This window comes from Acomys russatus, chromosome 21, assembly GCF_903995435.1.
Source record: "Acomys russatus chromosome 21, mAcoRus1.1, whole genome shotgun sequence".
NCBI lineage: Eukaryota > Metazoa > Chordata > Mammalia > Rodentia > Muridae > Acomys > Acomys russatus.
In genome coordinates, this window is record NC_067157.1 from 31,564,624 (window position 1) to 31,586,012 (window position 21,389).

General features: G+C 47.1%; 1 protein-coding gene across 1 annotated transcript; it reads right to left on the reverse strand.

Annotated features, from left to right (window-relative positions):
• Positions 1 to 1,828: 1,828 nt before the first annotated feature.
• On the reverse strand, positions 1,829 to 7,811 carry LOC127205335 (serine/threonine-protein kinase Sgk1-like). Its single transcript, XM_051164590.1, is given in 11 exon segments — positions 1,829 to 3,042; positions 3,389 to 3,478; positions 3,587 to 3,742; positions 4,225 to 4,320; positions 4,699 to 4,819; positions 5,110 to 5,228; positions 5,480 to 5,611; positions 5,732 to 5,920; positions 6,162 to 6,237; positions 6,669 to 6,744; positions 7,542 to 7,811. Coding segments are annotated over 11 exon segments (1,341 nt in total). The 5' UTR covers positions 7,660 to 7,811; the 3' UTR covers positions 1,829 to 2,874.
• Between the last annotated feature and the right edge of the window lie 13,578 nt (positions 7,812 to 21,389).

Below are 21,389 nucleotides of genomic sequence, written 5' to 3' on the forward strand. Positions count from 1 at the left end.
CCTCTGTAGTGATTGACTATACCCCAATAAGTCAGATTTCTAACTAAAGAAAAAGAGAGAAAACAAAATCCCCAACCAAAGAGACAGACAAACAAAGCCCCTGCAAGTCAGGCCTGATGGCACATGCCTAGAATTGCAGCACTTGAGAAGCAGAGGCAGAGGAATCAAGAGTTCAAAGCTATCCTCAGCCACATGGCGTGTTTGAGGCCAGCTTGCACTACACGACAGCCCATCTTTCAAAAAGCAAAAGAGGCTGGACTTTGTGAAGCAGGCCTCTAATCCCTCAGAGACACTCAGAGACACGTAGAGATCTCTATGAGTTTGAGGCCAGTTTGTTCTAGGTAGGAAGTTTCAGAGCAGCCAGGGCTATGTAGACCTGCTCTCAAAAAGCAAACAAAAAAACAAAAGCAAACACCAAGGACAAAATAAAAACTGCCAAGCAAAAGACATTTTCTAACTCATAACTGAGCCCTCTGGGAAACCTGTGAGCTTACAGACCTTGGCCTCTGAGGACAGGGTGGTCATATGGTTTGTAACTGTTGTTGCCAATGGGAGGGAGGGGGAGTGAGTGCGCCCTCTGCCCACCAAAGCTGGCAGTACACTTTCCCTGGAAAACACAGGCTAAGATTCTCCTGAATGGCTGGGTTTGATAGAGAACGTAGTATGAAGCTAATGCCTAGTACCACAACTGTCACGTCATTTGGGTCCACTGGGAGCTGGGAGCTGCCATCTTCTCACTTTGATCCCACTCCTTCAGCGCACTACAAGAAATCTGACGAAGAGAAGCTAACCCTTGCCTGACTCTAGAAGCTGTGGAGATGGTGGGGTGGGGGGTGGGGCCAGGGGCTAAGTGGAGGTCTTCAGAGTCAGAAGAGGGGAGCAGTCACAATTCCCCCTTGGGTGGGTGGGAGAATGAGGAGACAGGAGAGCGGATGTCTAGCATTTAATGGAAAGCTGCAGGCAGCCGCAGGACCCACTGGTGACCCCTGATGCGCTAGGGACTTGTGTGAAAAGTCCAGAGAACTGATGCTTGAGACACTCTCCAGTAATTCCCAGTGGGACAGACCTTGGGAGAGGGCTCTGCAGGCCAGACCCACAGCCTGGTGGCCCTTGAGAGGCGACCTCCCGCTGACTTAGGAACTGGGTCCTCTCTCCTGAGCCCACCCTGGGTACTCCTGAGAAAGTAGGACAGCTTGTTGAGAACATGGACATTTGTGACATGCACCTGCCCTCTTTGGTGGCACTCCCGCACTCTCAGACCATCACCCTGATCACCCTTTCAGCCTGTGGGAGGGCAGTGACCTGTCTTGCTCACAACCAGGTCCCTAGCACGCAGACTACAGCCCAACCCTGAGAATTACCTGTCACTTATGATAAGAAATATGTGAGGACAAGCAGTCATCGGACTTCCCGGGACAGTCATCACAGGAACCATTACTTTATACACAGTGCTACTTTATAGCATTGTTTGGGTGGGTTAATGACTGGCAGCACAAAATACTGGGAATATAGGTTCTCAGTGCTGGAGAGCCAGCCCAGGCCTTTGTATGTTAGGAAAAGGCCTACACCAGAAGCCAGGAGACCAGCCATCCAACCAAGCCCCAGGAAGCCCTTGGGACCCAATCATTCCTGAATAAGTAGCCAAGTCTCTTGGAAGCAAACTGACTTTGTCTCTTTTGCTGAGGCTATCCCCAAACTCACAATAATCCTCCTGCCTCAGTCTCCCAAGTGCTGGATATTGAAAGTATGTGCTACTACACTGAGCTTACCAAAGTATTTTTAAATTGATCTACTATTGTGCCCCCATCCAGTCCAGTTTATCAAAATAAAAAGTAACACATGACACAATTTATGCAAATATTTTTCAAGGTTTTATTGCAAACCAGAACTGGTTTATCGCACACAAAAAAAGTTGTGTGGTAGGGAGGAGGAATTTTACATATTATAACCATGTTAATTACAGTACATTAAAATGATGGTTTACAAATAAGCCTGTAAGTTTAAATATACTAGTGTTATATATAACCCAATGTACAGACCTTCTTTACACGATACATACAATAATCAGGAATGCAAAAGAAAACATAAATAATGCCCATTTTACAGGTGACATTTTAAACAATGAAAACACCAACGGCTTTGACTGACAACTGGGGCATTGGTCCATTAAAAACCCTTTCTAAAAATAGAAATATTTGTAGCAGCAATGCTTTCGTTAAGCATCTGGATGCACGTCATTGCAAGACCGTTTCAATAGATTTTAGTTATTAACTATATCTTACAAAAAACAGTCTACACATAAATTTATCTTCCAAATATGGAAGAAACAAACAATGTCCCACATTGTAGTGTCCTGCAAGTGTCACATTGATGCTTATAACAAAACCGTCTGTGATCAGGCATAGCACACTCACACCACTGTTCGTTCACATGGGAAACCCACAAGGTAAAATAACAAACAGAACAAAACGGAACACTCTGCGATAGGAAAAGCTTTGGAGCTAACACGATCTCAGAAAAGGCACATTGCAGAATATTCGTGATCACAGCTCAGACAGACCTGCAGGAGATCCCTCTCAGACCTGCATCTTCCTTCGAACGCGACCGGGGTGTCTGTCTAAGGCGGCACTCTGGCGCTCATTTAGAGCTAGCACCACGTTGGAAGGAAGAAATAAAATGAAAACCTCACGAGCTCACTGAGAGGAGGACGTGCTCTTCGGAAAGTTTCCATCAAGCGGTGTGCGCTGGGGCTGCCCAGCCTCCAGGTGTGCAAATTCTCTCTTAAGATGTCTGTCAGCTGGCAACTCCTCCAAAGGCTAGCTAAAACACTTTAGAAAACACCAAGGAAATCCTTCAGAACCATCCCAAGAGTGCTCAGAGGAAAGAGTCCATGGGAGGTGCGTAGGAGAAGCCAAGGAAGGCCTCCGCAGCTTCCTTCACACTGGCTGTGACGAGTATGCTGTCAGGGGACCTGCCGATGGAGCTGGGGACAGGCTCTTCAGTAAACTCAGGGTCAAAGTGCCGAAGGTCGCTGGGTCCGCTCTGTGACAAGAAGGGGAAACACACTCAAAGAGAGCACACAGGGCAACAGGGACAGGGAACCTTTAAAACTCTAAAGGCTCCAGAGTTGAGATCAGCAATTACAAGACCTCGCTATGTAGCTGAGGCTGGCTTCACATCAACCCTGCTTCTGACTCCTGAGGTTCAGGCGGTCCACGTATGTGTCACCAGGCCTGGCAACTGTCTTTAGTTAATGCATGTATTCACATGTAGTGAGCTTTGCTGGGATAGTTGAGTCTGTGGACAGCACCTGCTTTGCTTCTTCAAATCCTGACCTAAGAGGAACCGTCTGGGCCTCACTGTTCTTAGACAACAAACAGATACTAACCACGTTCGGGTTAAACGGGGGTGTGATCTTCTTGTTAATCAGATCATCCCAGTTAATCAGGGAGAAGAAAATATGACTCTTAATCTCCATCTGTTGGAAAGAGAACAGATTTGTTTAGGCGGGTGGAACTCAAGACAAGGCCAGGAGGTCACTGCTCCTCCCTGAGGTCCCGGGGAGGAGGAGGGCGGCAGTACTCACAAAGTCGTCCTTGGCGCCCAGCCTCTTTGTGCGGTCCTTCTGCAGGAGGCCCTCCAGGAGGTGCCTGGCTGAGTTGGTGATGTTTGGTTTCAGCTGGAGGGGCTTGTTCAGAATGTTGTCGTACATCTCCGCCGTGTTCCGGCTGTAAAACGGAGGCTGGGGAAGGAAGGCGGGAGCCCTTCAGATTCAACTCAAGTTTTGTCTGGTGTATATTACATACAGGCAAAGTGATGAAGCAGAGATGGTTGTCAAAATAGCCATGATTTAGATGTCTATTTTACAAGCTCTACTAGAGACAGTGTGTGTGTGTGTGTGTGTGTGTGTGTGTGTGTGACGGGGCATGAGCTAATACTACACAGGTTAAGTGTAGTCTTCTGCAGTAGGCTGTAGAAACCCAATAAAGTGTTGCTGGTGTTGCTCAGTATAGTCATCAATACCGCCTTAAGATTCAAACAAGACTACTGCAGGAAAAAATAATTCAGAAGACATTGCTTTTAAAATGTACGTGTAAAATAGCCAGTCTCCTTTACTGCTTTCAGTATCTTGCTGGTAAGGATGTGACATGGTAGCTATGCCGCACTCAAGCACACCCACAAGCTGCTTTACAGTGGCATGGCATGATTCTGTGTGTCACTCACCAGGCCATAGAGCATCTCATACAGGACAGCCCCGAGGCACCACCAGTCCACCGTCCTGTCGTATGGCTGCTTATGGAGCACCTCAGGAGCAAGGTACTGAAATGACAGACCAGAAAAGAGGTTAACACTCAACCCTAGGAAATCTTGACAGCAAGCACGTGCTCTGAAAGGCCAGAACCAGTCACCTGGCTGGGTATGTACACTGGATTGCTTCCTAGTCACAAGCCCCTATACTCTGTGGCTAGCTCATCCCCTGTGTGTATAACTGACACATTTAGGGAGCAACTTGGCACCTAGTGGTACCATGAGGTGGAGATGATCCTCAGAGGCACTCAACAACCCCTGTATTCTCACTTGCAGTCCTTAAGAGCTTGCTCCCTCTTTTTGTACGTAAAAGCATCACTGCACGGGTCTCTGGGAAGGGTGTGGGATGGAAGGGTGTGGGCAGGTCGGTGCCGAGTGGAGACCACCCACCTCAGGCGTGCCGCAGAAAGTGGATGTTGTGCCATTGTGCTCAATGTTCTCCTTGCAGAGGCCGAAGTCGGTGAGGACAATGTGCCCCTGTGAGTCGAGGAGAATATTCTCGGTTTTAGGTCTCTGTGGGGAGAATCAAGAGTGGTCGCACAGGTTAATTTGGCTTCGGGACAAATCCTCTGAAAACTGCTGGCTGCTTTAGGGGTTTAATCCATCCCCGTGCTAATCACAGGACGAGAGTCCTTGGTAGACTGCTCAGGCTTAGGCCCCACCCTCTTGGTGCTGGAGTCAAGACCGCTCACGTGCTGGGGGAAACTTTCAGAAGTGACCAAATTGCACATAATATCACACTACGTTATGACTCCAAAGGTTCTGCCAGGCCTCCCTCCTTCCCAGCAAGGTAGCCCTGACTCTTACCTATAAACGATATTTAGGGAGTGCAGATAGCCCAAGGCACTAGCTATTTCAGCAGCGTAGAAGCGAGCCCGTGGTTCCAGGAAGCAGCGCTCCCTCTGGAGATGGTAGAACAGCTGTGAGAGACAAAAACAGAGCAAGGCTGAGTGGGCTCATTTAATCAGGCCTGCCAGAGAAATCAGGCCTGAAGAGAAAGGTTACATACAGCAAGTGGCCTGAAATGATAGGTTAACTCTGAAACTTGGTAGTATATGAAACAAAACAAAACAAAACAAAACTAATTCTGGTAGTACCCCACCCCCTTACGTATCTTAAAAACTAATCAAGCGAACTAAGCAGAGAACCTGCAGCTACTCCCGCAGCTCACCTCTCCACCGTTGATGTAGTCTAGAACAAAGTAGAGTTTGTCAGCGGTCTGGAAAGAGAAGTGAAGGCCCACCAGGAAAGGATGTTTCACGTTCTTCAGCAGAACATTCCTCTCTGACATAATATGCTTCTCCTAGGCGTGGGGAAAAAGATGACAATCAGTGGCAAATTCAGATTTCAATTTGGCACCAAACCAAAGGTTCAAACTTATTCACGAGGCCTGAGAGCCCCAGCCACCAGGTGGCGCTCGTACCTCCTTCTTTTTCAGGATGGCTTTCTTCTGCAAGACTTTGACGGCATAGAATGCTTCTTCTGCCTTGTGTCTTGCTAGGAGAACCTTTCCAAAACTGCCCTTTCCAATCACTTTCAGGAAGTGGAAGTCAGACGGTTTGGCGTGAGGATTGGAGGACGGACCGAGGTTGATTTGTTGAGAAGGACTTGGCTAGAAAACAAAACATCATCGTTTAACACACAGCCTTACTGTTAACAGATGAACGTTTACGAACTATGCCTTTCAAAACATTCCAGTGACTCAGTACTTAAACACTTATGCCACTTGTGATGTTGTGGACAGACATTCCTGACTTAGCAATAACTTTTTACAAATGCCGCCTTGACTAGCCACTACAGAAATGCCGATTCACTTAGGATTCTCCCTCACAGACAAGAAAGAGGGTACTTACCGGAGGAGAGGGGTTGGCGTTCATAAGCTCGGGCTCCTGAGGTTGGGAGATTTTCAAAATAGATTGGACTTCAGGGCTGCGGAGATTAAAAGGCCGGTTTAGAAACTCTTAATTCGCCACCAGAGGGCACACAAACACAACTCTAATTTCTGACTCAACCGGTCGGTATTTAAACCAAAAACATCCGAATGAATTACCTACAGAAACGGTAGGTAAAGAAAGCATCCCGGTTAAAATACAAATTAAGGTTTGTTCACCGAGAGAGGACCTCGATCTGGTAAACATCACGAGAATTTATCTTACATCTCTGGGGCAAGCTGTAACCATAATTAATGAATGTTTTAAATGTTTAAACTAAGCCAGTTTGCTCAAGACCAGAAGAGATCTCTGCCCTGGAGAAAAGACTTAAGCTCCCCCCCCCCCCCTTAACAAGTGGTAATAAGTAAGTATTGGCTGATCGTAAATGTAAACAATTCTTTTCTTTTCCTCCAATAACCCCAAACTTACTGTTTGCATGCATAGGAGTTGTTGGCAATCTTCTGAATAAAATCGTTCAGGCCCATCCTTCTCTGTTTCATAAAAGCTATAAGTTAAAGAGAGAGAGAGAAAAAAAAAGGTTTAGGCGGCTCGGTAACGTCCGACGCCACAGGCTAATCTGACTCTGGTCCTTCTACACCCTCGAACTTTCCCACGTCGTCTCTCCTACACAAGGCCGGTGCGTTTCCAACACTCACCAATGAGAATCGCTACCATTCCCCTCATTCTGGAGTAGGTGAGGGTGCTTTTAGCAGCCTCGGTTTTCACAGTCATCGCCCCGAAAAAGAGTACAGGGAGATAGTTGGAAGCAGTGAAACTGGCTCAGGCAACAACTGTGGGCTCCGGTCGCGCGACCGGCTTTATAAGCCCTGCGCCGCGAGGGGGCGGGACCGGAGGGACGAGAAGGCTCTGAGCTCCGCCCACCACCGCGAGGCCACGCCCCTGCCGCCGCGCCGGCTGCTGCTCACCGAGATGCGGGTGGACGCGGGCGGCTGGCCGCCTGGTCCGGAGCAAGCTGGGCTGGCCGCCCCAAGGCAGGACCAAGGGTCCCCGTGGCTGTGCGCGCGGAACCCCGCGCGGGGCTGCACTCGGCTACGCTCTGCCGGGCCGGGAGGAGGGGACTGGAGGAGTGGAGAGTCCCAGTGATTTTCCATTTCCTCTCCCGTACTGCCCGAGTGGAGCGCCACATCGCAGGGCTCAGCGCCCACCTCTCCCTCCTCCGTCTCCCGGCCCGCTGCTCACTTTCCAAGTTCCAGCACCGTACCCCGGTCTCCATCCGACCTCCACCCACATCCCTGCCCCTCCGGAGGCGAGTCCCCACCGGGCTGGGGCGGCGGCGCTTACCCAGTCCGCTCAGCAGGACCGACTCGCTCCTTTTCTGCGCCTCCGCCCGCTTTTTGTGGCGGGGCCGGAGCAAAGACTCGAGTCGAGCCCGAGCCAGCGCGCCCTGCATCTCCCCCATGGCTGCCGGAGCGAGGGGCGCGCAGCGGGCGATGGCGACCGATCGGCGAACACTGACGCTTCCTTGAAGGAGCCGCCGTGACTCAGGCCGGCAAGATTTCCTGCCCCAGTCCCAAAACAAACAAATGGCCCTTGTGCACGGCCGAGTCGCTTCCGAAAACGCCTTTTTTGTGCTTTTAGCCAAAAACCAAGCAAGGCTGAAAAATCCCAGAACTTGGAAGAGGAGGGAGGAAGGAAGGAAAGAGCGGGGGGAGGGGGGTCAGGAATGTGTAGGGGAGGGGGAGGAAATAGGTCTGCACTACAAGAAAAAGTACAATCTTCATTTCACTTCCCCCCCCCCAACTAATCTCCGAGAACATTCTGTCCCTTCCGCACATAAATTTTGAGCCTTGCAAATTTTAATCCTAGCCATGCCAAGAACACGTGAAGAGGTGGCCCGTTAGAGGGAGACGGAGTTTTCTCTCCGGGGCCGACCTAGAGTGACCCTTGCGCCATCAATACTCCTGCCTGGGTGCTAGCCCCTCAAAAGAAAACTGCATGAGGGCGTTGCATTGCCTGTTCTTTCTCATCTCCCCTGCCCTCCTTTGGGTTACCTCATGGCTGATTGCGTTAGTTCTTAATGTTATCACCTTTTTTTTTTCTCAAGTTCACATATAACTGAACCCCGTTAACTGTTTATTTGTTAAGAGGCTCCTCTCAGAAAGCTGAGGACAGGGGAAACCTGCAGGAGGCAGCTTGGGTTGGGCAGAGGAATGAGGTGCCTTACAGTAACCCCGCCGCTGGGGGATGCCTGGCGCTGCAGCTTGACCGCCAACGCGGGGACGCGCGCCAGCGCTGGCTAGGAAGCCCGGAGCTCCAGGTCTGGGCCAGGGGAGGGAAGGCGGCTACAAGTAACCTGGCGCTGGCAGTCTGCGGCGACTGCCCTGCCGTGACCCCTTGCTGCGAAGGGCCTAGCATTTTAAAGCTGACACACTCCAAAATACTAGTTGTCAAGCCAGGAAAAGCATGCGAAGCTTGGGCAGCGGTTCATTTTGTAGCCGTAGCCGCAGCCACCTAGTATGATCTCTAGTCTTAGCTGCTACTGGATTTGCTCAGTTCGGACAGCCAGAGGGACCAGGGATCAGGTGGATGCACATGCTCTCTCCAAGAGACAACATTTTGCTTAGTACCCGCTCTTCAAAATACACGCAGGGTGCCCAAAATTGGCACTGCAGCCTAAAACAAGGTGTGGGCGATCCCAAAATCACAGCAGCCAACCCAAGCTGCTTTTTCCGTGCTCTGAATTATGCACACACCATGAACTTTGTTATTGCCAGCGGGTGCCTCCACAAACCATGTGGCACCACCAGTCATTTATTTAGCCTGGTCCTGCCCTGCCCCCCACCTGCCTGATAACTTCCCTTCTAGGAAAAGAAACACATCACAAAGTTTGCTTATTTGTTTAAAAACAGTAAATCAGAATGACTGCCTTCCATCAGACCCTCGCAAGTACATCACCTAATGCTCGCAGCTTCCCCATGCCGCCCCCAGATACCTTTGTTTTTCCCGTCCCATCCAAACTATGGCACTCAACGCACGAACCTTTCCAAGGGGATCGTATGGTCTCCTCTTTCATTCTTCACAGTGCTGGGAATGTGAAGGCTGGGACACTTTATGGAGGTCCCGAGGAAGAGCTAGTTACCGCCCGAGTTAGCCCCCAGGCTATGAGTTTCTGAAGAGGCTGCTGGAAGCGCCAGAGGACATGGGAGCGCCAGGCAGAGGCTGTTATTGCCGGTCTGTTCTGAACCCCACTTTATATCTAAAGGGAATTTACATACAGGAAAGGAACAAGCTGCAAAGTTCAGCCACTGAGCTATTTATCCCGCCGTTGCAACATCATCCAGAAAATTACAGTCATCAGCGTCCTAGGCTTATTTCACCAGCAAGACACACAAGAAATGTAACTAAACTGATTATCACCGCAAATCAGTGCAGGGGGGCGGAGAGGGGGAACGCACAGGGTTTGGTCTCTAAGGAAAGCTCTCAGGCTTGCATTCCAAGAGCAACATGGAATTCAAGTTAGAGGCCTCCAAGTGCAATAAAGAGAAGACACAACCATATATTTGTGGTTGGAACAGAAAAGGGCCGATTTGGATGTGCCCTTTCTCCCCCTTGCCCGGAACCGTCAGCGATTGGAGACGGACGGTCTGCTAACCTTATCATTTGACAGAAGGGGGAATCAAGTTGTTGAGACTGGCTTTTCTTCCAACCGGATACCTGATGGGTGGAGCAGGCGCCCCCAGTTCTGTCCCAGCAACCTACTAAGACTTCCGAACAGGAAGGTGACACAAGGCAGTGGAGGGGGGAGGGAGACTGGAGGACTGTTCGATGCGCCTGCTAACCGTGCACGGCATGAGGCTGCCCTGTGGCAGCTATTCAACCACTTGATCTATTCTTCCTTTCTTGGTCCAGATAGTCCTCCTACCAGGAGGTTATCCGGTCCAGTTCCCAGTTCCTCCCTCGCGGCTAAGTGGCCTACCGGCCTGACAGACTCAGCTGATGTCTGCAGCCTAGAGGGCGATCAAGTTCTCTGGGAGAACTCCAGAAGGTCGGGTTGCTTCACTTGCCCTGCAATTTCTCCTGCAGCTAGAAAGTACTGAGCTTTGACTGGAGACTGGTTAATTATGTAACCGACACTCTCTAAGCCAGTGGTCTCACAAATATGCTCCAGTATTGCTTAAAACACAACCAAAAACTCTTGTGGAAATGGCTTACCAAGATGAAAACTGAAGCAAAACATTTTCCAGTAAAGCACAAAGTTGTTTTGTTGAAAATAGACTATCCAACTGGGCATGGTAGCACACGCCTTTAATCCCAGCACTTGGGAGGCAGAGGCAGGCAGATCGATATGAGTTCTAGGCCAGCCTGCTCTACAAAGTGAGTCTAGGACAGCCAAGGCTACACAGAGAAACCCTGTCTGGAAACACACACACACACACACACACACAAATTAAGAAAGAAAAATAGACTATCCAAATAGCATGACAGTTTAAAATGACTACTACTCAATTCAAAGTCTCACAAGTGGCGGTTTCTCCATATATTAGAGGAAATGGTTTGAAATGCTACGTCTACTCTTGGGCTCCCTCAAGTCGACTCTGCTGGCCTTGCCTACCTAGACTTTCATTCCATTGACAACAAGAAAATAACTTGTGTTGCTCAAGATTCTATAGATTCCCCCCACTTTTTTATGCTCATTGGCAATGTATGTAGAAGCCCTTCCTTGGGGGCATTCTCAAAACACACAGAAACAGAGAGAGTGCAATTACCGTAGAGAGCAACTGAGCTGAGAGTTTCTGTTGGAGGCTGTCACCCAAGACCATGTCTTTCTATTAAAATAGTAATCCCCGAGGGGAAAATGACGACAAATGAGTTGATTCATGACAGCTATTACGGACAAGTGGTGGCTAGGCATCTATTTATAGAGCACAGTTTCTATCATCATTATTGCCATCCAGATCTGCAACTGTCAAAAGTGGCGTGCAGGAAGATGAGAGTGGTACGGCAGAAGACTAGGACGTATACATCGCCCACAATAATGTCATTAAGAGTTATTAAAACCCACATTACCACATGCTTCATTTATGGTGGGGCTCCCCGGCCCAGGGAATGGTAACACCAGTGTTCTATGGACATTCTTTCTAGAAAGAGAAGTTTTAAAGGTTAATTAGGGGAGACAGTGTAACTTGGAAGAATGAAAATCTAGATAGTAACAAGCAGGTAAGTCTATGACGGGCTGAAAACCCAGCTTAGTTCCCCCATTTGTGGAATGTTGCCGGGGACTGATTTCACACCATACAGTGAACAGCAAATAAAATGTTTAGAAAATATCAAGAGCCTTGTGTTTAGGTATTTTAAGATTTGGCTGATCAAACACGATGTGTGGCCTCACGGAAAGCCTTGCAGATTGTTGACATGGCCTTATGGCTAGTCACCTACATGTTAAAAGGCCAGTTATCATCTCATACAAGCTAATCTCAATGATGAGATGGGTTGAGGGGCCCATGTTCCCTGCCTCCGGTTTCAGTCACTCCAGGGGGAATCCATCCACCTGTGCAATTTGAATCTCAAAACCTGCTCTTAGGCACCAGGAGCACAGAACCTGGCTTGTTTGGTTGGTTTTGTTTTTTTGAGACAGGGTCTCTCTGTGTAGCCTTGACTGTCCTGGACTCACTTTGTAGACCAGGCTGGCCTCCAACTCACAGCAATCTGTGCCTCTGCCTGGGATTAAAGGCATGCGCCCCCATGGTTGGCGAACTTGGCATTTCTTTGCAGGTCCTTTCCTTGAGACTTGCTTATGAACGTTGGAACCAAGTTGGAGATGGCTAAAAAAAAAGGGGGGGGGTGCTTTTTTGGACACCTCTCCTGATTTAGATAGTGCCCGTAGAAAGAAAACACGCCACAATTTCTGACAGATGTATCTGTCAGAAGTGAAACCTAAAGGTCTTAGTGGGCTCAGTACAAGTCTCCCATGAAATCTTTCCCATACCAAGCCTGTAACTGTTCTAGGAAGAAGCTAGAACAGTTGAAGTACCCCTAAGGACAGTGTTCTACAGCCCCTGGCCACAGAGGGCAGAGAGAAGACAATAGGATATTAAGTAGTATTGGGGAAACCCCTAGCAGGGATGGCTGGAGAACTGGTTGATGTCTTTTCATTTGCACTAGCGTCCTTTTCATCCCGACCCCTCATATTTTTTTTGTCACTTACACAGCTTCCAGAGTGACAGTACATGGATAAAAGAGTAAGAGAGTGCACACGTGGCTCTGCTTGAGGCCTGCTACCTGCAAGAATTTACAGGTGTTCCCCACACCTTAATCTCGTCACCTGCAGAGTGGAGCGACTGATATTTCCACCCCATGAATTGTGGGAAATAATGAAGATAAAGAACTTATTATGTGCCTTTCAAGGTAGACTTTCACATAGAAAATATGCTTTTAGCCGGGTGGTGGTGGTGCACACGCCTTTAATCCCAGCACTCGGAGGCAGAGGCAGGTGGATCGCTGTGAGTTCAAGGCAAACCTGGTCTACAAAGCGAGTCCTGGACAGCTAAGGCTACATAGAGAGACCCTGTCTCGAAAAAAACCAAAATAAATAAATAAGTAAATAAAAAGAAAGAAAAAGAAAATATGCTTTTCTCTGTTGGCTATCTACATCACAACTTCATATAAAAGGCCTCAAATGATGGAAGCCCAATTAATTTTTTGTGCTGTGATTTGCACAGTGTAAGTCCCTTCACCTGAGCCACAGAGAGGCTGGGTGGTAGGAATTCCATGATAAAGGCTGAAGGATTATTCACTTTGTTCTCTAGCTTCCCCTTTCTGCACTGTCCCACCCACACTAGGTTCCCAAAGATGTCATACCCAGGAACTAAGCGCCAAGACAACTCAATGCTTATTTACCAAGTGTTTGAAGTAAAAGTTGCTGCTGAGGGTCAAAATGCAGAATAAGTGAAAAGTGAGGTCCAAGAGCTTTTAATTGCTCACCATTGTTGAGACAGATTGAATGCCAACAGAGACCTGCTGTGGAGGGGGGTGGGGGGAGCCTGTAAGGTCGCAGAAGGGAAGGCCTGAGTGTTCCCAAGAGGTCATTCCAGCGGCTGCTGGTCTCATAGCTTTCCTCTAACAGATCTTCAGTGGCACCAAGAACAGGTTTATTACAAGACAAATGTGGCATGGCACTGCTGCACACAAGGAGGCCGTGAACTGTACTTTTGTTAAGTTGAATAACACTTGTTCAAAAGCTTAGGAGAATTTCTGACCCTAGCTATTTTTCCTAAGAACTAGCTGTACCTTGATGTCACCAAAATATGACTTGGGACATATTTGACCCTTAGAAATATGTATTCTCTGTCTCTGTCTCTCTGTCTCTCTCACTCCGTGTCTCTCTGTGTGTCTCTGTCTCTCTGTCTGTCTCTCTGTCTGTCTCTCTCTCTCTCAGTCCTTTTGAGACAGACTGGCTTTGAACTTAGTGTTAGCCAAAGATAACCTTGACCTTCTGATCCTTTTCCTCCTACAAGCATGTGCCATTATGTTTGGTGCTGCTGCGTTCAAACACAAGTAATCTGGCATTATGACATCCAAAGACAAGAGATGAAGTGTATGTATGGGTGTGGAGTATAAATGAGAATCACCTTTTCTCCTTTTTTGTTTTATTCAGGCCTCCAGCCAACAGCAGGTAGAGACACTCCCTGCTCCATCCACCCACTCACATGCCACACATACATCCCAGTCCTGTAGATATCCCTTAACTCAGAGAAGGTGACACCTACAACTAACCATCAGAAATCAATGTGCTGTGAGTCTAAAACCCCACACAGAGCTGGTTAAACCATGCTTAATTTCCAAATTAAAGATGACAATAAGATGTAATGGCTTTGCCTAACAGGAGATATCTATTTGGTGTCCCAATCAAAATGCAGTGATTCCCTTCTCCAAAGGAGAGGATCTCTACTCTTCCCGATTGTGAGTTAATATATGTTAGGTTACATAAAAGAGAATAAAGAGCAGAGAGAACATTTATCAATATTCACAGAGGTAGCCTTTTTTGTTGTTGGTTTTTTTTGTTGTTGGGTCGGTTGGATCTTTTTGTTTTTGTTTTATATTCTTTTTTATCTTTTATTTTTGAGAGAGAGTTTCTCTGTGTAACAGAGCCCTGGTAGTCCTAGCCTCATTTTGTAGACAAGAATGGCCTGGACCTCATCTACCTGCCTCTGCCTCTGGAGTGCTGGGATTAAAAAGGTACGCCACTACACCCTGCTTCACGCGGAGGTCATCATAATAAAACATGAGCGTTACTTCATGGCAGCAGCAGCTCTCTCTGTAACTGGCCATGTGAACACAGTCAGTGTTTACAACCACATCCATCGCCTGGTTCCTCAGTAAACCCTAAAGTGTGTGTGTGTGTGTGTTGTTCTCATTTTTAAATTGGGAGAGTGACACAATATTCACTGCGGAAGGGCCTAAACCTTTCGTATTTCCTTCTGAATTGGGTTCTTGTCGTTTCCCATTGACTTTAATTAGGAGATAAAACACTGAGAGGTCCCTGGTAGGAGCTCCTGTACTCATACATACGTCTCCACACCTCCTCTGTGGAGTACCAGTCCAATTTCCCCTCATTGGGCCAGATCAGTCACCCTCATCAATACTGTAACCCCACCCCCCTTCTTACCTTGTTGACTTAGAGACATGAGGAGACAAATTGGTCAGTCATCTTTTTAACTCCCAATTCAATGGAATTTTTTTTTTATTCTGTCTCCTGATGGAAACATTCTCCCTCTAGAACTAAGATATCTGGGTCAGCAGAGCATGAAGTTACAAAAACAGGTAGTAACTCTGCTGGTGAGTCACTGGGGGCCTAATGAGAGGTGTCACGTCCTTTCCCAACCCTTTATCCCTTGGGCTGATAACCTGAAGCCTGGGTATGGGAGAGCATCCCATGGAGGAAGCTGTACAGGATGTCTACTCAGAACACATACAGTGTCTTATTATTAACTGTCCTCTTGCCGTAGGAGAACACCATGGCCAAGGCAATTTATAGAACAGAACCTGTAACTGGGGGCTGGCTTACAGTTTCAGGGAGCTAGACCATGACCCATTATGGCAGGAAGCAGGCAGGCATGACACCAAAACAGTAGCTAAGAGCTTTTATATCTGGATCTGCAGGGAGCAGGTAGAAAGAAAAAGATGGAATGAGAGCCTGGGACTGGCATGGGGTTCTGAAACCTCAAAGCCCACACCAAGTGACCTACCGAGAAGGCCGCACTTTCTAGTCCTTCTGAAAGAGTTTACGCTAACTGGGGACCAAGCACTCAAACATGTGCCTGTGGGGGCCGTTCCCATCCCAACCACCCCACATAGCCTGCTGAAGAATCTTGCTGAGACCTGTCACTGTAACTGAGATTGCAGGAGAGCACTGCTGTGCTCTCTCACTAAGTCCCCTGCCTCAGGATGGAGGGGAATGCGGGACAGATTTCCACGTGCGCAAGCTCACTGCTGCAGTTCTTCATGTTTAAAGTGCTCCGTCAGGTGAGTAGGATAGCAGGTAAGGTGCTGTGTGACAACCTGTGATGGCAGGGCTTCAGCAGGAGCGGGGTGTGAAAGGAGAAACACTCTTCATGCAGAAATGGCTGTCCCAGATAAGAGGAAATGCTACCTCGTCTATGGTGGAAGGGGGCAGATAGGATCAACTTGCTCCGAGACAGCTGGGTTTTTGACTCTGGAAGTGGCGCCTATTGGGGATTCAATGTGGCCTTTTCTGCTGACACTCTGCCATCACAGACTTATGGACAGACAGCGGTGACCAAAGTCAGAGGCTTTGGAGAGTAGAAACTTAACTCCTTGTATAATCTCTTGGTAGTTTGAGTAAGAATGGGGCTGGAGAGATGGTCTAGTGGTTAAGAGCACTGTCTGCTCTTCGAAAGGACCCAGGTTCAATTCCCAGCCACCACATGGCAGCTCACAACTGTCTGTAATGCCAGTTCTAATGGCTCTGACACTCTCACACCAATGCACATAAATAAAATTAAAAAGAAATTATTTTTTTTTTAAAAAAGAACAGCCCACATAGGCCCATATATCTGAATACTCAGTCCCCTATTGGTAGAAGTTTTTGGGAAGGAGTAAGCAGTCTTGTTGACCTGCCAGGGTACACCTTTAATTCCAGCACTCAGGAGGCAGAGACAGGGATCTCTGAATGAGGTTAGCCTGGTCTACAGAACGAGTTCCAGGACAGCCAAGGCTACACAGACTTCTCTTGTATGTCCTCTGGTTGCCCTGAGTCATGGAGATCCTTCAGTTTTGCCTCTTCAGGACCAGCCCCCCTTCATGGGCTCCAGCAGCTCTTAGAAGGGGTAAGTGCTGGGGTGAGACAATTCACCCAGGTGAGCCTTGGATATGCGCCTGGGTCAGCCTTCCAGCTCTTCCCCAACCCAAGCCCACAGGGCAGGCACACCTGCTTTTAAGAGGGACAGGGCCAGCTCTCCAGAGTGCCACAGCCCCAAGGTAGAAGAGTCCATCCTCATAGCTTTAGTATTGTGCTCTCTCATAAGGCTGCTGTAGCCACTTGTGGTGCTAATTATAACTCTAGTCACTGGTAAAGGTCTTGTCTAATTGTTCTTATTTTTAAGATTTATTTTTAGTGTGAGGGTATTTTGCCTGAATTTATGTCTGTGAACCATTTGCATGCTTGGTGCCCAAGGAAGCCAGGTATCAAGTCTCCTGGAACTGTAGTTATAGATGATTGTGGACCACCATGTGGGTGCTGCGACCCAAACCCAAGACCTCTGGAAGAGCAGCCAGTGCTCTTAACCACTGAGCCATCTCTCCAGCCTGATTTGTCATTCCAAAAGCCTGCCTCCACCATAACTAGCTAGCACCAAATGCTCTTTCTTAGGCGAGGAGGCTTTAATATCCTTATTTAGGTGTGGACAGAAAAGCTCTTCTGTACGTTCTAAAGCCAGGAGGGCCCATGCAGTTGCTAAGGACATATTGATAGGCAGAAACGAAAAGATTCCCTTGGTAGCTTCTGTGGCTTCTGCAGTTTCACTCATCTATTATAACAGTTAGCTAGCATTCGCTGAATGGCTTTTAATAAGTGCCACACACTATGCCTAACACTCCTTATGCAATTCCTCACCCAGCTCCCATGACTGTGAAAAACCGTTTACTGTTTTCATCTCCCATCTCTTAAGAGCTGCAATTTCAAAGGGCAGCATTGTGTGATACGATACAGAAACGAACAGAGCCAGAAACCAACTCTAGATGCTTCTGACGCTAAAAGCCCACTTTTAAGCCCGTAAACACGTACGGCCTTGTCAGCACACGTTTAAAAGCAAGTTGAAAATAATAGCCAGATGTGGTGGTGTAGGTGGTGTAGGTCTGCCACCCCGGCACTCATGGCGGAAAGGGTAAGGCGGAAGGATTTTGGATCTTGAGTTTCAGGATAAGCTAGTGAGACCCTGTCTCAACAGAATGAAACGAAACACAAAAGCGACTTAACACATCTAAGCTATGGGACATCGCGGCTGCATCTGTCTTACCTTAAACAGTCTCAGGATACATCAGCCCACAGTGGTGTATCATGACAGCATCCCACAGCCTGCATCCAGGGTACAATGCACAGTTTCCTCTGAGTCAAAATTCAGTTAATCGGGCCTTTATAAACCAGAAATTATCTGTACTCTGCACCCTTATCTGACCCAACGGCAGCCCTTCACCTATGTTAGATAGCCACTACTATTTAAACATACATTTACAATATTTTATTAATATTCTACAATTCCACCCATTGTTTTTACCATCTGAGCTTTCCAGGGTGTAAACTGTTGTCTGTTTCTCCAAAGAACTCAACACGGCGTTGGGCAGGCCAGGAGACAGCGCGGTTCATCCCGCACTTTTCATCTTCTGTCCCCAGTTCCTTGGGCTTACCCTCAAGATCACATCCCAGTTTGAATTGTCCTTTCCCCAAAGCACATTCAGCTAGCAGTGCTGCCAGGAAATCTGGCTTTCCAGTTCTGTTCAGCCTTTAGGGCTCATCACTAGGCTGAGTAAAGTTCTCCAGGTCAAGTGTCCTCATGGCTAACAGCCATTTTGCTAACCACAAAGGATGATGAGAAAGACAGATGAGATTAGGCTGGTGAACAATTTGAGAACACAAGTAGGTTATGCCATTTAATGTCCACAAGGACAGTACAACCTAGCTGTTAGCACAAAATTTTCCTCTAAGAAACAAAACTAATCAGTGGAAACAGCTGGTTGCCATGCACTTCCAAAAAGGGAGGTAAAAGTTAGGGAGCCATGTGACTCATGATGCTGATTCCAGGCCCCCAGGCCACCCTGAGACTATCTTTTCCTAAGTCCTCCTGTGTTCTCCATTTTCTGTCAGGCTACACCACAATGCACCAGAGTTTTAATCAGGACCACTTTGTTTTGTATGAGCTCTCAACCTAATACCTGCTTCTATTCTCATTTCTAGTTTTCTCCATTTAGACACAGCTCCACCTCCCAGTGTTCCTTTTCTCTGCATCCATTTTTATTAAGAAGCAAAGTCCATATATGGGCCTGGTGGCGCACGCCTTTAATCCTAGCACTCGCACTCGGGAGGCAGCGGCGGGTGGATCACTATGAGTTCAAGGCCAGCCTGGTTTACAAAGAGAGTTCCAGGACAGCCAGGGCTACAGGGAGAAACTCTGTCTCAAAAACAAAAACAAAACAAAACAAAAAAACCAAACAAATAATTCATGGTCATCACAGCTGCATAGTAAATTCCAAGACAGGCTGGATATATGATATCTTGTCTGAAGACCTGTAATTTATCTAATAAAATATAGTCCTGTTATTAAGGTCAAAATTCCAAATTCCAAAAACCATTTGGTTCATTGATTTTTTCTTATATTACTATATACTTATATTTATAATGTGTGTCTGTGTATATGCTGGTACAAATATATTCATATACATGTGGAACAGATGTTTGGAATTAAAATATCTCCTCATACAAATGCTCCTTTTGCTGAAGATAGCTTTGTCCTTTGAGACTGGTCTTCTGGGTAGCCCTCCCTGGCTGTCCTGGAACTCTGTGGATCAGGCTGGCCTTAAATTTAGAAATCCACTTGCCAGCAATAAATCTCCTTTCTAGTTTGGTTTGTCTTTCTGTCTGACCCCTTGTTTCTACCTCCAAAGTGCTGGCTTATGTGGTCCTGGGGATGGAGCCCATGGCTTTGTGTATGAAAGAGACGGACACCCCACCAACTGAACTGTATCCCCAGCACTTCAGAACATTTTAACTTTGCTACAACTAGCATCGTTAGGTTTTTTGATCCATTAGTTTCACATATGATAATAGGATGAGGGAAATTTTGTTGAAATGGGAGAAAGACAACGTTCCTAAAAGTATGAGTTGCCTTCATTATCTTGCATTTTTAAAATGACAAAAAAATGTGTGTTTCTCAGGTTTCTGTAGAATAGCAGTTTTCAACATGTGGGTCATGACCCTTTTAGGAGTCACACAGCAGATATCCTGGACACCAGATGTTTTATTATGATTCACAACAGCTATGAAGTAGCAACGAGAAAATAACCTTGTGGCTGGGGGTCTCCACAACTGAGGAACTGTAGTAAAAGGTCGCAGCAGTAGGAAGAACCACTGCTCTAGAGTGATAGCAACTCCTAGGGTGGACCCTTCTCTGCATCAGGGGAGGAGAGATGCCTCAAAATGACTTACAGGCTGTAGTGCAGCTAACCCAGCACTCGCTGGCTGCCAACGAGAAGCCCAAGAATCCCGTAGCTGCTTGTCTGTGAGGCTGGATGTCTCCATCGGTTTTCAGTAGATGCTGTGACCCCAAAGAAGTCGGCACTCATGCCAGTGAGGGATGGACATACTAGCAAGGTGAGGGCGACCCGTGCCAAGAGAGCAAGCTTCCTTCTCTTAGGCTCTTATAAGGCTGAAGGGTGTGGCTCAGGTTAAAGGTGTGTCTTCCCACCTTAAGATCTAGATTAAAGGCATATCTTTTTTTTTTTCCAGTTCAAATAATCTGAATTAAAGATGTGTCTTCCTGCACCAAAATCTGGATTAGAAGTGGATGTTCCTACTTAAAATTAAGCAAACATTCCTCACAGGTGTGCCCTCCATTTTTGAGTTTTAGTTCCAGATGTAGTCAAGTTGACGACCAAGAACAGCCAACATCACCAAAATTTCCTGATATAAGTTTAGGAGTGAGAAAAACTCTGTGAATACTATGACGGCCAAGTGTCTGTCATTCTAGTACTCCTGAGGCAGAAGCAGAGGCAAAGGTGGAGGCAGGAGGATCTTCACAAGTTCCACGGCAGCCTGGTCTACACAGTGAGTTCCAGGGCAGCCCCTTTTGTTGTTGTTGTTGTTACTTTGCTGAGACAGGGTTTTTCTCTGTGTAGCCTTGGCTGTCCTGGACTCACTGTATCCCAGGCCTCAAACTCACAGAGATCTGCCTGCCTTTGACTCCTGAGGCAGCCAGGTTTCCTGTTTACAGACTGGCACAGACCAAAAATAATAAATAAATAAATAAATAAATAAATAAATAAAATAAAAGTAAATTGAAAATTAAAGCTCTTAGGTATAAAATTAATAATTTGAATAAAATGGTCACAAAGAGATAGTCGCTAATTTATAATTGTTCAACTTACAAGTTAAAAAAAATAAGTCAGTGGATTCTGTTTGGATGTGTGGGCATGCACACAGGCATGTTGCAGTGCCATTGTGGATGGTACTGGGGATGGGACTTAAGTGACAGTCACCTTTTACCCACCTGTAAGCACAGGTCAGGACTGGAGTTTTTGGTGTGACTGTGCTAGAGTGCCATGTCTTCAGTAGGAAGACACTTTTAAAGAAGTTTACTGTTTTCCTGATCACTGATGTACAGACAGATTCTTCCTCATAATAGTCTGCTACAGTAGGCTGACACAAATGTTCACAATATCCTTAGAGCAGGTAAACCAAGCTACAGTGTTCCATGGGTTGTGTGTGCTAAGTGCTTCCTGACTATGTTTTCAGCTTGCCATGAGTTTATTGGGATATAGCTTCTTTGTAAGTGGAAGAGCATCTGCACTGTGTGAAAACTTTCTCAGAGAATCTTGGGGACCAGAAAAAAAATCAGCCATTGCAGAATATTATTCATCTATCCTCAGTCAAACAGCAGCGGTAACAAGTAAATTTTAGTC